Source organism: Thermobia domestica, chromosome 18, assembly GCF_964235325.1.
Source record: "Thermobia domestica chromosome 18, izTheDome1.hap1.1, whole genome shotgun sequence".
In the NCBI taxonomy this organism is placed as follows: Eukaryota; Metazoa; Arthropoda; class Insecta; order Zygentoma; family Lepismatidae; genus Thermobia; species Thermobia domestica.
In genome coordinates this window covers 37287808-37302481 of record NC_137471.1, presented here as the reverse complement: position 1 = coordinate 37302481, position 14674 = coordinate 37287808, and the positions used below count along the sequence as shown (strand labels likewise).

General features: G+C 36.6%; 1 protein-coding gene across 1 annotated transcript; it reads right to left on the bottom strand.

The window, feature by feature from the left end:
• Positions 1–4129: 4129 nt before the first annotated feature.
• Positions 4130–4909, bottom strand: LOC145675055 (uncharacterized). Its single transcript, XM_081745420.1, has one exon. It carries the CDS (start codon positions 4907–4909, stop codon positions 4130–4132), a length of 780 nt encoding a protein of 259 aa, XP_081601546.1.
• Between the last annotated feature and the right edge of the window lie 9765 nt (positions 4910–14674).

The following is a 14674-nucleotide window of genomic DNA, read 5'->3' as shown; positions in this document are numbered from 1 at the left end:
TGGCTCACAGTATGATTTACACATCTGGTGAAAGTAAAATTACTGAATAGCCACTTTGGCCGCGTTCGCTACAGGGGGTAACGCTTTCTCAAGTAGCCTAAGTCTAAGCCATATCATGCCGCCGAAGAATATATATACAGGGATAATGATGACGAACACAACAGCTAGGGAGAAGATTAGAAGAGATAAGAGCGGAAAACAAGAATAACACGATTCCGGCAAAAAAGAAGAAGAAGAAGACAAACCATTGAATACCAGAAAAGAAGATATGAAATACGATAAGGTTAACAATTTGAAGTGACCACATCTAGTACGTACCATAGTCTTCACATTGCAATCGATCCCTTGTCTTTTTTCACTCTTATTATTCCTCACCTTCCTGCATTCTGTCACTTAAACAAGCATCCAGACACAATTTCCTACAATGAACAAAATTGCAAGCCAGCATTTTCTTTCCGTTTCGAGCGAACGAACTTCACAAAGCCAGCTACATCATTTTTTTCCTCTGTTCGCTTCTCCGCTGCGAATCATATAACTGTCGCTAATATATTGACCCACATATACAGAGTGTTCAGCAAATCAGGACTTTTGATTGGCAAACTTTTTTCCGGTGTGACTACTTTTATCAAAGTAATGACTTTCACCGTTCTGTAAGTGTGTTCTGTCATCTATTAACTACGACTAGTAAGAACCAGACCAATATTATAAACTTTTCTATAATAGCACTCTTTGACGCGCGAACTTCATAAAATCTACGACGGACATTACCATCAGTGACGTAGTTATAAATATTAACTGTTACCGCCAGAGCTTCGACAGCCTCTCCTTTGAGGGAGATGACGTAATATACGGATCCTGCTTAGATTAAGAAACTGTCAGTGCATCAACTTCAACTTTCATTTTAAACTTTATTTGTGTGATAGTTTCTCATACAGTGATATCAGTAACCAGTGCTTTTTACTTTGCATTTGTGTTTCAGTGTTTTAGTGCATTTCCACTAAGTGTTTTAGTGCAGTATACACAGTGACCAATTCACAGATTCCATACAGGCATCCAAAAACAACAAAAATTAACCCTGTGGCTTATTTTTTCTACGACCCGGGGGTGTAAGGTTCCGCATGTCTACACGTCATGCAATAACCACGTGTGTACTACATGTGTTAATCATAAATAAAAACAAACAGACGACGGTCCCGAAGAGAACTCGCCTACCATCGCCAACAGTAGGAAGGATGAGGATCACCGAAGGAAGCCGATACTACAGAATAAAAGGGCCTTTACCAACGTCAATCTCCACAGGTTGATCAAACCACATAAAGCCCTAAGGTGCCCGGCCATTGGGCTACCCTACCCTCTCACGACGCTTGGTCAATTGAGAGACACCTATTCCTAAAGCCCTAAGACGCACGGTCATTGGGTTCCTTCTCTCTCTCTCACGACGCCCGGTCACCGAGGGAGACACCTAAATCATACAAATCTTAATTCCTCTCACGACGCTCGGTCAAGGAGAGTTACCTCACCTCAAAGCCCACGACGCTTGGTCATCGGGTTCCTACCACACTTTAACCTAAAGTATTTAAAGGAAACTATTATTGCGCATACTTCTGTATTTGAGGAACTTTTTATACTAAAAAGGTGATGGGAAAAGTCCAAATCCCGAGTACTATATTTGCTCTACCCAAGAAAGTTTACAATATAAATACTTTATTATTATTATTATTATTATTATTATTATTATTATTATTATTATTATTATTATTATTATTATTATTATTATTATTATTATTATTAACAATAATAGAGTAGAAGCACGTGGTGTGTTAAGAAAGACGAAAATTTTGCTGTTCATGTTTTATTGTTCTTTTATAAACTTTCAACTGCTATTACCTTCACAGTACTCTCCTCTACTGTTAATACATCGTTGCAACTATTTCTTTTAATGTTTGAACGTCTGCTGGAAACCACATTTTTTTTTTTTTTTTTTTTTTGACGGCGTGCACAATTGTCATCACATTTTTCTGAATTTTCTCTGTGGACTGAGTACGGCGTTGTGTCAAAGTGGTTTTAAGTTTAGAAAAATAGAAAATGACCTGCCGGACTTAAGCAGAACGATGTGAATGGGGTACGACGGAAGTGAGAGTTTCACCAGATAATTAGTAACTTTTTCACTCAGGATTTGATGGTAAGGTTCTACACTTATATAGACACGTCTTCAGCAATTTCACCAACAGTTAAACGTCAATATCCACTAATTTCAGTGCGCACATTCTCAGTATGTTGGGTGTCAATTGAAGTGGAAGACCGTCCAGTCCTTGGACCTTCGGCAACCAAAGTTCTGCCTACCGTATTAAAACGCTTAAACCTATCAATGATGGCACTGCGTTCGGTTCATGCAGTCATCTTTCTATGTTTGGTTATGCATTTGGAATGCTTCTGTGAAGGTTTCCCCAGTTTTACACAAAATTTCATACAGATACACTGGTCCTCAAACGTCTTCATTATTGCTTTTTCGCCAAACCAACAAACAGTTAATGTACGGCGTCACTCAATGTGTTCTGTACTCGACAGCTAGCACATAGATCGGAATCCAATAAAAAGCTGTCGTTTACTAAGATATACAACTATGTGCACCTCGTATGTGTGTTTGAATAATTTATGCGATTGGTTCAGAGTTCATTTCCATAACTGACTTACGCAACATCGTGTCCGTGTTTTTTTTCGGGGTACTTCTGTTTCCTCCAACTTACCCATTCCACTGATTATTCCATCATCATTCCCTTGCTTTAATCATCGTCTACTTTAGTCTAAAGGACATAATCGTGTGACGTTAACCTTTTATTTGGCACTGTTGCTCTCAAGAAACATCGCATTCTATTGCGTTATCCACACGAATTATAACTTCAGTGATCATTTAATTGGCATTATTACTTTCATATAATATTCATATACATGTTTTGCGGTTCGCTTCTTTAGATACTTCTAATCTTCGTCAACAGGTGGCAGTCAAAGTTAATATTGTAGAAGCTTTACTATCTCCTACGTTCCCCGAAAATTCTTTTATTTTTTTATTTTTATTTGTGGTTTGTTGTTCTATAGGAAAATATTTCAACGAAACCGTTTCTAATTACTGAGAGTATTCCTATGATATTTGACCATAATAGAGCAATGCTGTTCAGCAGCTACACATAAGACCTATTTTATGGCAATGTTGGTATAACCCAGTGGCGGCGAAACTGGCTTTGGGGCCCCCCCGCAGTAATTTAAAAGGGGCCCTATGTTAATCATGATTCCTAGTGTTTTCTATAATACCATTATTATGAACGTAGTATACTGGTTGATTTTACAAACTGAGCATATAGGTTTTAGTTGAAATTTGGTGAGAACTGAATACACACAAAGCTGTATTATTATTATTATTATTATTATTATTATTATTATTATTATTATTATTATTATTATTATTATTATTATTATTATTATTATTATTGGCTTAGTGGTAGAGCGGGGGTGTATCGGATCTCGGGTTCAAACTCTGCTCCCGCCAAGTTAACTTTGTGGTGGACAAACACCGTGTGCGTCGGTTTCCTCGGGGTTCTCCCGTTTCCTCCCATTTTCTTCTTTCCACCATTTCATTCATTTCTCCTCTTCACCGTCTCCTTTAACCTAACCGGCATAATCGTGGGACGTAAAACTCAAAGATTTCATTTTAATTTTAATAATAATAATAATAATAATAATAAAAATAAATCAATAACTACATAGACATTAACACTGTGGTAGAAAAATGTAGATAAATATAGATAGACCAATTTGTACTTACGTTAACTCCGCGTAGTTTGTCTGAAACACCATTTGGGACACTCCTCTTGTACCACTATTAGATTGCACCAGCTTCATAAAACGTACGTAAGATAACGAAAAGAGTGTTTTGGTTCTCAATAAATAAAAACTGTTCACTACACTTCAAAATCTTCACTTAACACTTATATACGAGGATAAAGTGGTTCTCAGTAATGAAAAATGTTCACATTTCACAATCTTCACTTACACAAGAGGTTAATTACAAGTCCAGATACTTGTCTGTCCCCTATCCAATATTATCACGCATTATATACAGAAGTGAGTTTATTCAGAAAATCGTCGCTTTTTCAGGAGTAAGAACTGATCCACAATTGCATCCAAGTTGATCCTTTTTTGTTTGATCATGTTCAATACTCAAAATGGCCAGTGTACGTAATCTTTGTTGTGCCATTGTGCTCCGTAAATAATTCTTGATCAGTTTTAGTTTTGAGAGACTTCTTTCTGCTGTAGCAGTTGTAACAGGGAGTGTGAGGTAAAGTTGTAAGGCTGTTGTCAAGTCCGGTAAACTACTTACAAGACAACTGTTTTCTTCAATTAGTAATATCGCTATGTCTCGAATTGTTTTCCTTTGAGCTATCTCCTCAGAAAATAAACAACGGAACGCTAACACTTGTTCTAAAAGGTTTCCCGAAATGTCATTCTTGTATTTGTCAACAAATAAAGAAGTTTTATCTGAAATTTCTTCATTGGTAAGTCCTTTTAAACACTTTGGTGTCAAAAATGAAAAGTGTTCAAGTATCTCACTCAAACCGCTGAATCTGCTTTTAATTTGACAAATCACAATGTCAAGTACAACGTTGAAAACAGATATTTGGAATGTCTTGAACAGATCCGAAACAGGAAGTTCACTTGCCACTTCATCAAAAAATGTTTTAACTTTTCGGGCACGCTTTCCCTTTATATTAGAATCTACATGCCACGACCTGGCAAGTTCTTTAGCTTCATCCAGAAATCCCGAAAAATTATCTCGCAGGGAAGTGAGATTGGGAATTGGTCGGCCCAGAAGAATACGAGCTGTTTCAAGGTCAGCATTGTCGCTTTGCAGCATCTTGGATGTGATGTTGATATTTTCCAGAACTTTACTTCGTAATGTAAGCAATAAAATGAACTGAAAGTTGTCCAGTTTTTTTTTTTTTTCAGAGTCATTGCTTGCTGTTTTTCTGGACCTTTGGAGCTCCGCAATAGTACGTTGGTCAAACATTTCATTACGGATTGATAGTTATTTCGTATGGCTAAAAGACAATCATAGCGAGATGGCCATCTTGTTGGACACAACTTCTTTAATGTGATACAAAATTGACCATCTTCAGCTAATGTTTTGTTCAGCTCTTGCCATCGAGGTAAGCTTTCACTGAAAAAAATATACACTTCTTGAAGAATATCGTAGAATTGTTTCACCTGATTAACATTTGACACAGAATCGTTCAGAACAAGGTTTAAATTATGAGCAGCACAATGCACAAATTCTGCATTAGGAACTTTCTTGTTTATTCTCGTTTGAAGACCACTATATTTACCACTCATATTCGCTGCGCCATCGTAACCTTGGCCTCTGCACTTATTAATGTCTATTCCATTTTCCTCAAGAATTCCTAAAATTTTGTTTTGAAATGACTCACTAGTTTGTGATATTATTTCCCAAAATCCTAGAAAAGATTTCTTTATTTGAAGCTTTCAGACCTTCAGGTGAATTATCAAACACAACATAGCGAATGATAAGACTGAGTTGATCCTTTTTAGAAATATCTTGTGTGGTATCTACAATTAGGGAAAAGAACGGGGCCAAATTTATTTCTGTTGTTAACGCATTCAGAACAGAATTTGACAGTAGTTCTATCATCTCATTCTGAATATCATGATGTAAATACTTAATTCGTGTTTCCTTGTTTCTTACATGCGATCTTAGTAACGAATCATATCTTGAAAGCAAATCAATTATATTGAGAAAATTTCCACTTCCGGGATCAATTAATTGACTGTCCTCCCTATGGCCTCGAAAGGGCAACGCGCACATAGCTAAAGTTCGCACATCAACAATACGTGTTAGTATGTCTCTCCATTTTCGCCGTTCTTCATTTATTTGATCTTCTACCGTGCCATTTTTCTTCCATATAGTATACGTAACACATGCTTGCAAATGAGATTTGCTTTTTCGTGCACCTTAATTTTCTTACTGAGCCCTTTCCAATCCCGAATAACGCCATTTTGCCATGAACGCTCACTGCAAGATTCGTTGAAAAGCCAGCAGGGTTCACAATAAACAGCATCCAAAATAACTGAATAACACAACCAAAATCTTTCTACTTTTTGACCGCTTTTAGTTTTAATGAAGTAATACTTTTCACTAAAAGATCTGTTTGTTTGCGAATCTCGCGGGAATGGAGCTTTGGGTCGACACGGTGTAGATGCGAGAATAGCTCTTTTTGCCTCTGGGGTAAGCGCTTCTTTGTAAAGGCCTCTGTTACTAGGAAAGGGTTTGGAAAAATTTGGAGAAAAAGGTTTCGAAGTATCTGAAACTGTAGCAGTGCATACACTAGAATCACATTCCCTGGCCTTTACAGCACTATTATTGTGTGAAATGGAAAATACCTCTGTTTCTTGTTGGGAACTAGCTTGGGCACTACTTGCACTAGTATCACATTCACTGGCCTTTGCAACGTCATTATTATTGTCCGAAATTGAAAAATCCCATGTTTCTCGTTGGGAAGTACCTTGAGCACTAACTACACTAGTATCACATTCACTGGCCCGTACAACACCATAATTATTATCCAAAATCGAAATATCTCGAGGTTTTCGTTCGGAACTAGCACTACTTCCTGCGTTTTCATTACCAGTATGCGTCGAAGTTTTCGTTGCTGGCAAGAAAATTGTATCTATTTTCTTTAGTCTTTTATTAGCAGTTTCTTTTTCCTGTTGAATTTTGCGTTTGTTAGCCCCGCTTAAATATTTACGCTTGTCAGACATTGTATGTGGAAACATTCAATTCCTTTCACAAAGAAAAGTAAAAGAACCCTGGGAATATAACAATCGTCCACTTTTTGAAAGTACAAACATTGACCACTGCGGAATCTATCGACTTCACTCAAACACAAGACTACGCGTTTGAACGAAGGGAGGGGCTACAGAAAAAAAAAGTCTCTTCGTGCAGGGTTTCCACGTAGGCCCCTACTCGACTGGTAGCGGCAAGTGAGAGAGAGAGAGAAAAAAAAATAGAGAATGAGGGAAGTCTCTGCAGTAGATCCCCGCACTGCACTTGAACAATTATAACTTTCTTGACAGTACGGTATCAGATGTTCTCTTCTGATCCCATCTCAACCCTTGTCAGATTTCACGCGTGATAATACGATAAACTATCCATAGACGGTACCAAATATACACCGGAACAATGCACTGAATATGAACGTAAACAAAACAAACTACCTACTTCCCCCTGACAAAAGTGAAAGTTTCCGAGTGTCCGTGATCCTAGAATAAACTTCAGCAGTTCAATGACCTCGCAAATACATCCCTCAGCCGCAAGAAACGGTTTGGCCAGTCAGCCCCCTGAGGAAAGAGAAGAGGATGAACGAAGACGACTTTTCCCAATCCATATACGACCCAGAAGAAAGACAAAACAAATATTGCCAAAACAACATATACTATTATGCATAACATCCCAGCTTGTCCCTCAGTCTCTTACGGGGGCCCCTTCAGCTCGGAGTCCCCCCGCACGGCGGGGTCTGCGGGGCCGTTATCGCCGCCACTGGTATAACCGCTACCAGGTTATAGAATGATTTTTTGTGGACATTCTGTATATTTCGTAGAGACAGTGATCATTATTTTCGATTTATACTTTATTCTGCAACGCATATAAGTTCTTTCTTCGGTGGGAATTGCTTCTTTCCCACACAATTAGACAAAGAAGTCTTTCATCATTTTTTCATATATATATTTAAAACATTGCTTTTGCTGAGAACATTTCAGAGAATGACTAACCATTTCAGTGTTTCTCCCTGACTCATTATATACACAGTATATATTCTATAGTTATTGGGAACTGAATTAAGTGCTTTCTTTAATCGCTTATGGGAACATTATAATAGATTAGAGAAATACGGGCTGACCAGATGTTCAGTAACCAAAGTGGAACCAACTGCGTTGTTTCGTACTCGTTATCTATACTTTCTCACGCCAAAGTTATCGCCGTGTCTAGTGCATTATGGGCAGTTGACTAAAATTAACATAAATTGTTTTCTATATTCTGTTTGTATGTGCATACAGGTGAGTTAACTGAGTGAATTTTGAAATGAACTGCCAACACTTTTAGTTGACCATTGCAACCCGTAAATTGAGCTTCGGTGCTTAGGGAGTTTGACTCCAGGTTTAGAAGCCGTAACCACGCATCTCGCGTCGAACTTCAAGTCTGACTTTTTGTTAAGGGGCACAAGCTATTAGCCGATGAAGGACGTTTTCTTACGGCTAGCCCCAACTAGTGAAGTCCCAGGTCCGCAGACTTTGTGCGTTTAAAATGTTATATACGCGCCCTCCAACATCAGCATTCTACTTTGGAGAATTTCTTGTTTAATTTGCTGAAGATTCATCTTTATGCTGCAGGATTGTCGAAGCAGGAAATGGATTCATCGTGGGACGATCCAGACAACTTTTCCCCAGTGCTAATCCACCAAGTGTGTCAATGGTGTGAGAAAAGCATTTACAGTGAAATCCGAATTATAATCTTATATATTTAAAGAGCTATCGCGCACTGAAAAGGCAAAGTGTGATTTCAGTGACGAAAATTATTATACATATTCAGTGTTCAGTGTTGTGTTCATTCCTCTTCGCTATTTTTTTTATATGATAGTGTTTTAATAAATAAGTATAGTGTAACTTAATCCAGTGTGTTTTCGTTGTTTGTATGAGTAATGTTTGTGTGCGTTATGGTCTGGATGACCGTCTGATCGTCCGTGAGGTTTTCGAGACGAGACACCCGAACCTCTCGGCGCCTAATGCTCATCTCATTATTGAGACCGACGAGCGATTTGGGAACAGTTTGTAACTCTTCTTGGAGAGGTCCTTCATCGTCCTGTCCAGGTAAGTTCCAGTCTCAGGAGAATACTTATTGGTAGGACCACGAACCAAGAACAGCGACCAGATTACACGGAATGGTTACAAATAAATGGAAGCCCAAATAGAGACCTCGAACTGAAGCGATTACAAATAAATACCGCCCGAACAGCGACACGAACCTGGCGATTACAAATAAATGGAAGCCCGAACAGCGACACGAACTCCAGGCGATTATATTGGTTTGAAATAAATATCTTGTATTTTGTAACCAAAGCACAAAAATACTTTAAAAATTACGAAATTATGATCATGAAGACATGATTCAACCATAAAAGCAAACTAAATATTTTAAATGTAATACTATCAATGCTTGCCAATTAAAGGGTTAAACTGAAATATTTCATTTTCATTTGACTTATAGTTAACAATTTAAGAGTTTAGAGGATAAAGGTGTTACGTTACATTTTTCGAAACATATAATTCTGGAGGTACAGACACGTGTTATATGTTAGTAATGCCACGTAACACACCATTTAGTAAGTCCTCGTCCCAGTGAAGAGATCTGGAACCGACGAAAGGTGTATGTTAACAGATATAGTTATGAAAGTCAATTTTCCCCGAAATGTAAAGTTTGTTACATACTATCTTTATTCCCTAACCGCTTCAATTACATAAATCTCGTTACTGAAAAATAGCCTGTGAGTAGTAGGGGTCCGCGTATATCTCGCCGAGTCAGCAAAAATTTTAGTGACGTCATAGGTCAAAGGTCAATGACCTAGGGGTACATAGGACCACCCCCTCTAAATTTTGGCAGGAGTACATTGGCCCACCCCCTAAATTTTGGCAGGGGTACATAGGACCACCCCGCTTAAATTTTGGAAATTGCCAAATCTAAAAATTTGGTATGGTAGCCTAGGACCATAGTATGTACCTCTATCAGTATTGGGGATCTATATCGTTCCCTTTCATGGGTAAAAAATTGCCAAAAATTCAAATTTTGGGGGCTTTTGACCTAATTTACCCCCTTTGATGAGGTGTTATTACCTTACATAGTTATATGGGCGTATACAGGGGTCCATTACCTTTCATAAGACATGGGTACATTAATGCACCCCTTGAAAAATTTGGGAGGGGTACCTTGGCCCACCCCTTAAATTTTGGAAATTGACCAATTTAAACATTGGGTATTATAGTATAGGACCCTAATATGTATTATGATAAATTTGGATGGTCCACCTCGTTCCCTTTTAGGGGTATAAAATTGCCAAAATATAAACGTAAGCAATACGTTGTACCACGTGTTTGTACTTTTGGCCCAATTTATCCTCTTGGATGAGGTTCTATTACCTTATATGGTTATATGGTTATGTATAGGGGTCTATTCCCTATCATAAGACATAGGTACATTTGTGCACTCCTTTAAAAATTTGGGAGGGGTACTTTGGCCCACCCCTTAAATTTTAGAAATTGCTCATTTTATATATTTGGTATTATAGTACTGGACCCTAACATGATAAATTTGAGTGGTTCACCTCGTTCCCTTTTAGGGGTACGAAATTGCCAAAATATAAACGTAAGCAATACGTTGTACCACGTGTTTGGTTTTGACCTAAGTTATCCCCTTGGATGAGGTCCTATTACCTTATATAGTTATATGGTTATGTATAGGGGTTTATTCCCTATCATAAGACATAGGTACATTTGTGCACTCCTTTTAAAATTTGTGAGGGGTACCTTGGCCCACCCCTTAAATTTTAGAAATTACTCATTTCATATATATTTGGTATTATAGTACTGGACCCTAACATGTATTATGATAAATTTGGGTGGTTCACCTCGTTCCCTTTTAGGGGTACGAAATTGCCAAATTTTAGTACAACCACGTGTTTGTTTTGGCTCAATTAATCCCCTTGGATGAGGTCCTATTACCTTATATAGTTATATGGTTACGTATATTGGTCCATTCCCTATTATAAGACATGGGTATATTAATGCACCCCCGGGAGGGGTACCTTGGCCCACCTCTTTATTTTTGGAAATTGCCCAATTTAAACATTTGGTATAATAGTATAAGACCCTAATATATATTACTATAAATTTGGATGGTCCACCTCGTTCCGTTGTAGGGGTACGAAATTGCCAAATTTTAGTACAACCACGTGTTTCGTTTTTTGACCTAATTTATCCCCTTGGATGAGGTCCTATTACCTTATATGATTATATGGTTATGTATATTGGTCCATTCCCTATTATAAGACATGGGTATATTAATGCACCCCTTTAAAAATTTGGGAGGGGTACCTTTGCCGTTTGATGCGGTCTTATTACCGTATATGTTTATATGGTCATGTATATAGGTTCATTTCATATCATAAGACGAGTACATTGATGCACCCTTTAAAATTTGGGAGGGGTATCTTGACTCATCCACTCAGTTTTAGAAATTGTTTAATATAAGCATTTGGCATCTTCGTACAGGTCTTCAATATGTACCACTATAAATTTGGATGGTCCACATCGTTCCCTTTCATGGGTAAAGAACTACCAAAAATCAAATTTCGGAGGTTATTGACCCTATTTAGCACGTTATATGGTTTATTACCTCTATATGTTTATGTTCTCTTTTAAATTTGGGAATTATCAAATAACAAAATTCGGTAAATGTTTTTCAGGACCCATTGGTATTCCTCTTATGGCCAAATATTCAAAATTTAAAGGTTATTGACACAGGTGTGTTTGTGTACCAATCTTAAATTTTGGGAGTGGTAAATTTCTTATTGTCATATCAATAATTGGTAATTGTTCTTAGAATTGGGTGGTATCTCTTTCTTTGGGTAAATCATTGTCAAATATGAGTATGATCACGTGATCAGTTATTGACCTATGATGTGATTAGGGGTCCAGGACAGTGGTACATTTAAACTTTGTGGGATAATTTGAGAATGCGTCATTGGTTTTGATTATTACAGCCAAATATAAACGTAAGCAATACGATGTACCATGTGATTGACCTTGATGAGGTAGTGTACAGGGATACATAGCTAACCTTATTGAATCTTATGACTCATAGTCTTAAGGAAATACATGCTACAACACTGGCAAAGTTATTGTTGATGCAATTTGATTGGTTGATCACTATCTTTCGCGCAATCTGATTGGCTGATCACTATATTTCGTGCAATCTGATTGGTTGCTGATTTTCAAATCTTTGCTGCATTCAGTTTTAAGTTTTGTTTAACATTTAAAAATCTTGGTTTCGTTCAACATTTTGCACTCACTGATAAATATAATCAAAACCGTTTATTTAATCGAATAGTTAAAAACCGGATAAAGTTTGACGGTTAACCGTGAAACGTAAAATTTTTTTAGTTTGAAAATTTTTTGTTTAAAATTTTTTGTTCGAAATTTTTGTTTTGAAATTTTTGTTTGAAATTTTTTCGATTCAAAATTTTGTTTGAATTTTTCGTTTCAGAATTTTGTTTGAAATTTTGAAACAAAAATGTCAAAACAAAAAATTTCAAACAAAAAATTTTCAAACAAAAAAATTTAAAACAAAAATTTCAAACAAAATTTTTTTAAACAAAACTTTAGAAACAAAATTTTCAAACTAAAAATTTCAAACGAAAAAATTTCAAACCAAAGTTTCAAACAAAAAATTTTGAAACAAAAATTTCAAACAAAATTCTGAAACGAAAAATTCAAACAAAATTTTGAATCGAAAAAATTTCAAACAAAAATTTCAAAACACAAATTTCGAACAAAAAATTTTAAACAAAAAATTTTCAAACTAAAAGAATTTTACGTTTCACGGTTAACCGTCAAACTTTATCCGGTTTTTAACTATTCGATTAACAAATAAACGGTTTTGATTATATTTATCAGTGAGTGCAAAATGTTGAACGAAACCAAGATTTTTAAATGTTAAACAAAACTTAAAACTGAATGCAGCAAAGATTTGAAAATCAGCAACCAATCAGATTGCACGAAATATAGTGATCAGCCAATCAGATTGCGCGAAAGATAGTGATCAACCAATCAAATTGCATCAACAATAACTTTGCCAGTGTTGTAGCATGTATTTCCTTAAGACTATGAGTCATAAGATTCAATAAGGTTAGCTATGTATCCCTGTACACTACCTCATCAAGGTCAATCACATGGTACATCGTATTGCTTACGTTTATATTTGGCTGTAATAATCAAAACCAATGACGCATTCTCAAATTATCCCACAAAGTTTAAATGTACCACTGTCCTGGACCCCTAATCACATCATAGGTCAATAACTGATCACGTGATCATACTCATATTTGACAATGATTTACCCAAAGAAAGAGATACCACCCAATTCTAAGAACAATTACCAATTATTGATATGACAATAAGAAATTTACCACTCCCAAAATTTAAGATTGGTACACAAACACACCTGTGTCAATAACCTTTAAATTTTGAATATTTGGCCATAAGAGGAATACCAATGGGTCCTGAAAAACATTTACCGAATTTTGTTATTTGATAATTCCCAAATTTAAAAGAGAACATAAACATATAGAGGTAATAAACCATATAACGTGCTAAATAGGGTCAATAACCTCCGAAATTTGATTTTTGGTAGTTCTTTACCCATGAAAGGGAACGATGTGGACCATCCAAATTTATAGTGGTACATATTGAAGACCTGTACGAAGATGCCAAATGCTTATATTAAACAATTTCTAAAACTGAGTGGATGAGTCAAGATACCCCTCCCAAATTTTAAAGGGTGCATCAATGTACTCGTCTTATGATATGAAATGAACCTATATACATGACCATATAAACATATACGGTAATAAGACCGCATCAAACGGCAAAGGTACCCCTCCCAAATTTTTAAAGGGGTGCATTAATATACCCATGTCTTATAATAGGGAATGGACCAATATACATAACCATATAATCATATAAGGTAATAGGACCTCATCCAAGGGGATAAATTAGGTCAAAAAACGAAACACGTGGTTGTACTAAAATTTGGCAATTTCGTACCCCTACAACGGAACGAGGTGGACCATCCAAATTTATAGTAATATATATTAGGGTCTTATACTATTATACCAAATGTTTAAATTGGGCAATTTCCAAAAATAAAGAGGTGGGCCAAGGTACCCCTCCCGGGGGTGCATTAATATACCCATGTCTTATAATAGGGAATGGACCAATATACGTAACCATATAACTATATAAGGTAATAGGACCTCATCCAAGGGGATAAATTGAGCCAAAACAAACACGTGGTTGTACTAAAATTTGGCAATTTCGTACCCCTAAAAGGGAACGAGGTGAACCACCCAAATTTATCATAATACATGTTAGGGTCCAGTACTATAATACCAAATATATATGAAATGAGTAATTTCTAAAATTTAAGGGGTGGGCCAAGGTACCCCTCACAAATTTTAAAAGGAGTGCACAAATGTACCTATGTCTTATGATAGGGAATAAACCCCTATACATAACCATATAACTATATAAGGTAATAGGACCTCATCCAAGGGGATAACTTAGGTCAAAACCAAACACGTGGTACAACGTATTGCTTACGTTTATATTTTGGCAATTTCGTACCCCTAAAAGGGAACGAGGTGAACCACTCAAATTTATCATGTTAGGGTCCAGTACTATAATACCAAATATATAAAATGAGCAATTTCTAAAATTTAAGGGGTGGGCCAAAGTACCCCTCCCAAATTTTTAAAGGAGTGCACAAATGTACCTATGT

Coding starts and splice junctions, on each gene's coding strand:
- LOC145675055 (XM_081745420.1), bottom strand. CDS start 4,909: ATGCTGCAAAGCGACAATGCTGACCTTGAAACAGCTCGTATTCTTCTG.